The 9707-nt window shown below is 40.9% G+C and overlaps 1 protein-coding gene across 2 annotated transcripts in view; it reads left to right on the forward strand.

Moving 5' to 3' along the window:
- The window catches only part of ZFX (zinc finger protein X-linked), a 22203-nt gene extending 16745 nt beyond the window's left edge, over positions 1–5458 (forward strand). For both annotated transcript variants that reach the window (XM_027884237.1, XM_027884236.1), the window contains 2 exons: positions 1848–1988; positions 3415–5458. In XM_027884237.1, coding sequence (XP_027740038.1) covers positions 1848–1988; positions 3415–4601 — 1328 coding nt within the window. In that variant the 3' untranslated portion in view covers positions 4602–5458. The remainder of the gene's footprint in view (positions 1–1847; positions 1989–3414) is intronic.
- Positions 5459–9707: the final 4249 nt, after the last annotated feature.

The raw sequence follows: 9707 nt of genomic DNA on the forward strand, positions 1-9707 counted from the left end.
CACTGTCACTGCAGAGACCCGGGTTCGATTCCCGGTCGGGGCCCCTCCCTGGGCAGATGGAGCTCGTTAGCCCGTAAGGCAATCCATCTACGTCCTGAGGACCTCGCTGCCACCGTCCAAGCGTGCTTGGCCCCGGCAGATGAACCTCAGGATTAAAGGGTGGGCTCAGTTCCGCGCACACTGTGTCTCACCTAAAAAATCCAATGCGCAGGCTGGAAGGTGTAAAAGACCTTCCCCAGTTCTTCGTTCGCGAAGAAACTGGCCATTATAGCGCAATCTTGAGAGCATTTCCAGCATTCAGAATCATTTTCCTTGATTGTTGACATCCGAGCACCAACTAGTGCACAAACTGATTTCCAAAACTTCTGTAAGCTTAAGACCAAAATTTAATCTTAAAACTGTTTCTTTATTACCCCTTTCTTCTTCTAAACAAAGCAAAAGAAATTGTGAAGTAAATGACAAAACTTACGTGTCTGCATGATGTGGATTGGGGTGATGGTGCCAGCAGACATTTAAATGGCAGGGAAGTGCTGAGAATGCAGTGGGGGCTGGAATCTTGGACATATGTCAGGAAGGGCAAGATTTCTTGAAGCAATCTGTGCTAAAAGTTGTTTGGAGGATGGATGGTAGTGCACCCAAAGCCTTACCTTGGCCATAGGTGAGCACAATTTCAGTGGAGAGGAAATGTCAGATGCCAGGTTGACTGGGAATTAAAAAGGAAAAGAAGTGAACTTGAAGCAACATCTGTAGCCTAAACATTCAGTTATTTGGGAGGAGGAGGAGAAAATTGAGCAGAGTGTACTGTCCTTAAGGTGCCACATTTGCTGCTCAACACTTGAGCTGACGTATAGATCAGAACCTTCAGGCTCTGCACATGCCTGTGCCTGGCTCAGTCTGCTTACATTAATCATGAACATTAATTCTCTGCACTTTACAAAAGGAACAGCTATTGAGTATCTTTCACTTTGTTCTATTTCAGTCTTCCTGTCTTATTTGTGTGCTTTGCTTTCGCGAGGAACTGTCGCCTTTTATTGATTCAAGTAAATACTTAACCGCAAAATTTATTATTAGAATTTACTTACGTCCTTAAATCACCAGTGTTAAACTGATGTCCAGTAAATACCTTCTTGAATCTAAAATATATTTGCTTGTAATTTTCATGTTTGTTTTACATACAGTGGTACCGTTTGTGTATTAAACACAATACTCTGTGAGGCAAAGATTGTTTCCTTCTTTCTGTTACACAACACTGAGCGTGCTCTTTGTTCCCACTAGAAAGAATTTGTAAGTGCTAAAGCATCAGGTGTACAAATAGTACAATGTACTTTGTGTGCCACTTTATGGGCTGTTCAGAAGGATTGATTCTTTGATTGCAGTTCCAGTTCAGAAACTTGGTGTGTGACAAACTTCAGTCAGGTGAATTCAGATGTCCAAAAGTGAATAGGAGCTCACACACAAATATATTTCAGGACTGACGAGAGAATCAGGCACAGTAAATATTGTGACATGATATTATTTACTGATGTTAAACATTTTGGGTATACTTAGCAACCAAAAAGACATACAAAAAATGCTGCATTTAAAGGAGAATTTTCTGTGTAATGGAAAACTGTTAACTCCTGTAAATTGTGTACTCCTGTAAAATTAGGTTACCAAAGCCAGTGTTTCCAGGCTCATAATAGCAAACATAATTCATCAGTTCTGTACTGAGACACTTTGCAGCTCATGCTTTATAATATTACCATTTGATTAAGTGTCCAGTTTATCGTTTCTGTTGTTGCCATTGAAGAGTTTGTGCTGGAATTATCTGTAGAGATGGTAGGTAACTTTTTAACTTACCTTGGTAGGTAATAATAACGATGGCATCGAAAGTCGAAATGGCACTGCAAGTGCTCTTTTGCACATAGATGAGTCATCTGGACTTGGGAGGTTGGCCAAGCAAAAACCAAAGAAAAAGAGGAGACCTGAGTCCAGGCAGTATCAGACAGGTGAGTACCTGGTGGCTGGCTGTACTCTTGGCACTTGCTCATAAACAGATGCATTTGCTGATAGCATGTGCAATGTCATGTAAAAACAGTGATTTGGGCAGTTGCTTAGCTGGCAACACTTTTACACTATAAACGAGTGCATATTTTATTTTAAAAAATTTTAATTACATGGTTTGGATTATGATGGGTGTTTTAAAGGAAACCATCGCTGACATGGGAAAAAATCAGTATTGTGTCAAAAGGTTTAAAACCTATACACTTAACTTGCCACACCAATTTTAATGTTTAATGTAACTTTTTTAAGGGTGATGTTAAAGAAATTTAGTGGTTATTAAAAACCCTTTTCGTCTTTATTGAAAATATGTAGAACAGTGCATTTCATCAGCTCAGTAGATAACTGGAAAGTCTGAACATTGTATATTAATGTTTGGTAGTATAGCTTCAATACCCTTTTCTGTTTTAATTATGAAATAAATTACCTTGATGTCCATGCCTGTATATTTTTTTTTGCATCTGTGAGAACAGAAGTGCTCTTTGGGATTATTTGGTTTCTGCTGGTACTGTGTTATAGTTGGAGTTATTTATTAGGTTTGATAAAGTTGAAAAAAGCACACACTACTGTTGTCTTTAGCAGCTTTGACTTAATATTATAAGTTTCTTTCCAAATTGTGAGTTAACTGTAGGAGTTCTGTTTTGTTTAGCACTGAGTCAGTAAAACTGGGCAAATTAAAGTTGGCTTTTTCTATTTCTAACTACTTAGTCAGCTCTCCTTATAAAACATTTTTGGAAAAGAGAGCTTTTTTGACATGCCTAGACAAATTCAGGGTAAACAAATCAGGCTGATGGATGAGTGCAAATAAGTTCCAAAGCTCTGAGGTATCTTTATGTAAAACATGTTCTCATTGAGTCCTGCTTGGTACCTCTTTAGTTTGTAACTGTGACAGATGGCACAAGAAGGAGGTGTTTGTTTGGGGACATGTGAATTGTAGTCTGCAGTAGGTGATTAAACTGCCAGATTAAACTTTTATCTGCAGATTTATGGGGAGTCAAAGGAGATCATGTGTTCTGCTTACTAGGTAATACTCAGTTTAACAAGTTGGCCACTGTTCTTTGCACCGGTGTTGGTTGGTTTCTGCATATATTTAATGTATAAACTCAGAATTCTTGAAAATTACTGAGTTGAAGAACAGCTGGGTGATGCGTTGGTTGTCTCCATCAAAAAACAGTATTTCCTTTCTCTTAGTAATAAAAATGAATGAAAGTAGTAATTCCTTCAGTTTCTTCTACCTAACCCAGTAACAAGTTTGTTTATTGTTGGTGTCCAATCTCATTCAACGATTCATTGTATTGTTAACATTGCAGTTTGACACCTGCTGAAGTGCTATGTCGTATAATGCTGATGAAGGGGTTTTTTGTTGTTTTTCAGCAATAATCATTGGCCCCGATGGTCATCCGTTGACAGTCTACCCCTGCATGATTTGTGGAAAGAAATTTAAATCTAGAGGTTTCTTGAAAAGGCACATGAAAAACCACCCGGAGCACCTTCTTACTAAGAAGAAATACAGATGCACAGACTGTGATTACACTACGAATAAAAAAATAAGTTTACATAACCACTTGGAGAGTCATAAGCTGACCAACAAAACAGAAAAGCTTATTGAATATGACGAGTGTGGGAAAACCTTCTCTCATGCAGGAACTTTATTCACTCACAAGATGGTGCACAGGGACAAAGGAGTTAATAAAATGCACAAGTGCAAATTCTGCGACTATGAGACAGCAGAGCAAGGCTTACTGAGTCACCACCTTTTAGCTGTCCACAGCAAGAACTTTCCTCACATTTGCGTGGAGTGTGGCAAAGGGTTTCGCCATCCGTCGGAGCTCAAGAAGCACATGCGGATCCACACTGGTGAGAAGCCCTACCAGTGCCAGTACTGCGAGTACCGATCTGCCGACTCCTCCAACTTGAAAACCCACGTAAAGACTAAACACAGTAAGGAAACGCCGCTCAAGTGCGATATTTGTTTCCAGACTTTTTCAGATACCAAAGAGCTACAGCAGCATACACTTATGCATCCAGAAAGTAAAACACATCAGTGTTTGCATTGTGACCATAAGAGCTCAAACTCGAGTGATCTGAAACGACACATAATTTCAGTCCACACAAAAGACTATCCTCATAAGTGTGATATGTGTGATAAAGGCTTTCACAGGCCCTCGGAACTGAAAAAACACGTGGCGGCTCACAAGGGTAAAAAATTGCACCAGTGCAGACATTGTGACTTTAAGATCGCAGATCCCTTCATTCTGAGTCGCCACATACTCTCAGTTCACACAAAGGATCTTCCTTTCAGGTGCAAGAGATGTAGAAAGGGCTTTAGGCAGCAAAATGAGCTGAAAAAACACATGAAAACACACAGTGGCAGGAAAGTTTATCAGTGTGAGTACTGTGAGTATAGCACTACAGACGCCTCAGGCTTCAAACGGCACGTTATTTCCATTCACACAAAAGACTACCCTCACCGGTGTGAGTATTGCAAGAAAGGTTTCCGAAGGCCTTCAGAGAAGAACCAGCACATTATGCGACATCATAAAGATGTTGGGCTGCCTTAAAGTCCCTTTCACAGACTTATGGCTGGAATTATAAAGGAAATTTGCCCTTCAGGCAGTTAGCTTATTTTAAAGCCAATCACCTGCGATCACACCCCCCCCAAAAAAACAAACAAACAAAAAAACCCAACAAAAAAAAATACTGTGCATTTGATTTGTTGCTGTATAAAAATAGGATTATTGCTTCTAGTTGACTTTTATACCTTTTGTTCAATAGCGTGTTCTGAATTCTATTCAGTTTGTTTAATAAATGAAGAAAAGATGGCAACAATAAAGTTGCATTTAATAAAGTAAACCCTGTCTCTTACTGAATTTTTCAACCGTAATAGTTTATTTAGAGATATTTATCTTACTGACCTCGTTGATACTCATAGTGTCCATGTTAATGCAGTTTTGTCATGAATTTTAAAAATATGACATTTCAATGAAATTGTCAGAGGTGTGTAAAAAATGGGGAATTGTCGTGTTGACGGTAAAGGCACTAGGGCCCACCTGATTGTCTTGTTTTAACTATACAGATTTTGTGGCAGGTTAACTATTTTCTATTTGAGGACTTACAAATCTCACTTCGTTGCAGAAAAATATTTGTGTTTTAATTCTGGTTTGAGAGAGAAAAATATTTAAAAAGTGGTTTGGGGAGGTTTTTATCTTTCTTGGGCGAATTTAAAAATATGCTCAAATAGTACATTTATTGTTCTGTGCTTCTTTGTCTTTGAAAGGTTTTGTGTGTTACAAATGAGTTGGGTTTTCTTTTTGCTTCTGTCTTAATGTTGGAAACGTAAAATACTCGTGTTCCATTTGCAGAGTTAATACTAGATCACAACTGTCTGTATGTGCCGGTAAATGTACCTCAAACTTTATGCTTTTACGTGTGTTGGTATTTCTTTAAAAAACAGTTTGTGGTTCAAGTCACATTTTTATTGTGAGTTGTTTTAGAATAAAATTTAAGACCGAGAGGTGCCTCGATTTTGGAAAGCAGATATTTACAGTGAGAGCTTAAGAGGGGAAAGGAGCAGAGCAGACATGTTCCTAAGGAGTAGAGGTGTAAGGTAGATATCCTTAATAAGAAAAGTAACTTTTGATAGAAGCAGTTTTGTTACTAAATTGAATGTTTTTCCTGAACCATCAGTAGCTGTGTTCAGCTGCTGTTTATTAATTAGTACACCATCCAGAATTAACCCAGTTCTTTTAATCTGTTTATAACAGCTGGGAGAATATTACGATTATTATATGCAATTTTGCCACCTGAAGACTATTATAAAGTAGCACCATGTCATTTGGTAATTGCTGCATAAATGTACCAAGCATGAAGTCACGTACCTTAACAAGAACCCAAACTATTTAATTACATGTCAGATTTAAGGACCTGGCCCTGCTCCCCATGCTCAGATTCCCACCCCAGCCACTGTTTGACGATGAATTGCAGAATTTGGTCCCGGCTGCCTGCCAGATTAGGATAGATTTGTAACCAGCAATTCCCTAATGGAAAGGGTTCAGAGCCCGGCCCAGTGTTAATTCTTGTTTCTAGGCAGGTGAACTTCCAGTTGAAATGAAACAGGAATTTTAGTTATGATATCAAGTTCGGGGTGATAGAGGGACAAAGGTTTCCTTTCAGCTGTGCGTCCTCTGAGCATTTTGTGTTTTGTTCTGTTACCGAGCCCTGCCCCTCGTGTCTCACTGTGAGCTGAAATACTTGTCTGTAGTGTGCAGTTCAGGACAGTCGAATGCCATGTCACTATCTGTGTCGTATGATGTTTTTTTTTTTTTCAATGCCTGCTTGACAGTGTCCCCAGACTTGCCAGTGTGCTCTTGTATAATACTGCTACTAGCGGGCCATGACCCTTTGGCGTGTCACACCTGGCTGTGCTGCACTGTGCCTTCCTTGAAATCCCCCGAAGCTGAAGCCCGTGGATTTCCTTCATGGCCGTAGCTGTCCGTTGCCTACTGATGCCAAATCAGATGCAGCAAAACCCAGCAGAGAATTCGCGTTCGCTTCTTGCAAAGTACCTGCCTGTGACTATTTTTTTCCGCCCTCTTATGTTCAAGCATTTTTTAACTGGAAACCTGGAAAGTGTACAAAATCTGCATAAATTCCCATAGTATTGCTGAGGATTTTAGCCATTTTACCTTTATTTTTTTAAATAAGCTGAAAGACAAAGAACACAATTTTATGCATTTTCTTTCTGTTACGTAGCCTGGAATCATACACACTTTTTTTTTTTTTTTTTTAAAGCACAATGTTGAAACTTTTTTTTTAAATAATTAAGGGTTTGGTCAAGTGGATTTTGTAAAATGTATTTGTCTGTATAAAGAGAAAATGAAATTATAGTTATTGTTAATGTACTGACATTAGTTACAGGCTAGTTTTAATTCTTAAATAATTTGCTTAGCAAATGCTATAAAATGGATGTTTCAGTTTAATGTTTAAAAATGGTACAGATTTTTACAAGGACATAATATAAATTATTGTTCTGTAGAAAATACCCTGTTAAATATTGTATACGTCCTTCCCTCTGTACACTTTGTAAAAAAGGCAAAAGAAAAAAACAAAATACATAGAACCATATAGGGATGTGTGACATTATTGTAATTGTGTACTTGATAATAACGTGAAAAAATAAAATTCAAAATATTTTCCTTTTAACGAACGTTTAGTCTATTTGATGCCCATTCTGAGGCGGAGCCTTGTTCTGAGGGACACGGTCATTTGCAGCTCCACTGCACTTTAACTTTCTCTTCTGCTCCCTGGCCTTCAGTTCATTTTGTGTAGTACTGGAGTGTGGGCGGCTCGGTCCCCCCTGTGGTTGAAAGGCACCTTTACCTTACAGTCTGCAACAGTGAAAGGGGTGGCAGGTCTTCGAAATCCATTTTAATGCCTGTTTTTATATTAAAGCATTGATGTTTGTTAAACGTCTGATAATGCCTTCATGTTTTTCAGCAGGGTGGTTACTGCACTGTCCCAAACGCCCCACCAGACCTCAAGGCAAAAGAGGGGCACCACTGTTCTTGGAACTGAATAAATGAATTGTGTTTCCTGGTGCCCCTTCTGATGTGTGAGTCCCAGCCGGAGCCCTGCTCCCTTCCCTTCCTGCTGGGATGTGTGAGTGGGATGCAGCTCCAGCAGGGGCAATGCCTGGGCTGGGCCTCTCCCCATCCTCACTGCCCTGTCCAGCTTCTCCACATGCTGCTCCCTGGCAGGGCTGGCACTGGCTGGCAGCAGGGATGGAGAGCTTATGGCTATTTGTCCCACTGTTCTGTGAATGCTTCCGCCCAGTTAAATTAAACTGGGGACATGGGAACGGCTTTGGTAACAGTTCACTGGCACCGGCCATCCCACTTCACACTGCTTGTGACCCAGTGCCAACCCCGTCCCCACGGACCTCAGGGCAGAAGTGCTGTTGGGTGTCTCTGCCCTCTGTCTATACCTGCCTGAGAAGGTGACGTGTCTGATGGCCCAGATACCTTCAGGATATTTAGTCCAATTAGTTTACTCTCACTGGATGCCTTTAGGAAAAGCTGACTCATTGCTCATCTTCGTTCATCATGCAGGCGGACTGGCATTGGGCAACTCCTCACAGTAACAAGCTGTCAGGCTGCATAGCCAGCAGTCTGCTTGTGATTTGGTTTGTTTCCTTATTTTCTTCATCTACCTAATGTTCCTCAACCAGTCATTGTGAAATTGTACATTGAGTACCAGAGACATTCAGGGCACTGGAGAATAAATACACCCAATTCCAGCTGCTGTGAGGAAGAGTTACCAGCTCTAGCTGATGCAGACGAGCAAATCCCACCCTCCTCCAGGATGTCTCCCTCTTCCTCTTGGGTTTCCTTAGCTGTGGAAGCCTCACTGCTTTGCTGCCAGGCTCTGCTGAAGGTTCCTCCACTTGCTCAGGCATCTGCAGCCCACACGCGTGATTTCCCAGTGGTGTGATTTCCCCCTCACCGGGACACAGTAGCAAAGGCACCCAAAGCCTGGATGCCAACCTGAATGTTCTTTGACAGCCTTATTTGCAAGCCAAAAGGCTGTGTCACTAATTAGGAAAAGAAGCAGCTGGCTAACAGCTCACTGCAGTTCCCTAGCTTGTTAAAGGTTGTAATTAAATAATATATCATTAATAAAAAATACAGCTAGTACATTAACACTTATGACAGGTGGAAAACTGACCAAGGAGGGGCTGACAGGAACCAGGAAGAAAGTCAGCAGTCAGGAGCAAGGAAGTAGTTGTTAATACACATGAAAGGCAGACACACCAAAACCCTTTCATTTGTTTTTGAGAAGTTTGAAGAGAGAGTTGGTTAATTTGGTTTCCTTGGAATGCTGATGCTGAAAAGGCAAGCACTGATACTTATTTTCTTAAGTGGCACAAGTATCAAAGAAGGCTGGAATTTTTTTTTCAGACCTGTGGAAATGCTATTAATTTCTATAGGCAATGAGCACTTTAAAAACTACAAGTATGGGTGGTTCAGAGGCCATGTAGCACAGAGATTTTTGTAATATTTACTGGAATCCTATGGAAACTCCACAAATCTGGAAAAATTGTTACCATTATAATAAAGACAAAACTTTGAGGGGCATCTCAGCACAAGCCTGAACAAAATCGGGATAAAGAACTGCTGCTATTAGGACCAAGTAAAGAAACTGAAGGGAACAGGAAAGAGTTAAACACAACAAACACAACCCATGTTATACTTACAGGACTACACAACACCCTGCTAGTGCAGAGCCCCATGCTGAGCTGTCCCCAGTGTGAAAGCACAAGCCCCCGCAGCCGAGCTCCACATAACACCACACCTGCTCCGCTTACCCCTGCTCTGCCTCTCACCTTATTTGCTGCTGTGGTTTAATCATCGTTAGAGGTTCACTTGAACCACCCCCACCAGGGAGCCAAGGGTGGAGTGTCAACAGCTTCAGACAAGTGATTCCCATTGTGTTGGTGTCTCTCCTTGCCTCCCGGCCGAGGGATGTCTGTCCCACCCATTGACCTGAGAGGCCAATGCCCCCATGTTGGCCAGGGGCTGAGGAGCCTGAGTGAGTCTATTTTGAGGAGCCAGATGCTTGAAATCAAGTTTCCAATTGAAAAACTTCCACTCCATAATCAAAGCCCAAAA

The sequence above is a fragment of the Empidonax traillii genome, unplaced genomic scaffold (assembly GCF_003031625.1).
Source record: "Empidonax traillii isolate 1590-97213 ecotype Southwest subspecies unplaced genomic scaffold, ASM303162v1 scaffold140:size1466565, whole genome shotgun sequence".
Lineage (NCBI taxonomy): Eukaryota > Metazoa > Chordata > Aves > Passeriformes > Tyrannidae > Empidonax > Empidonax traillii.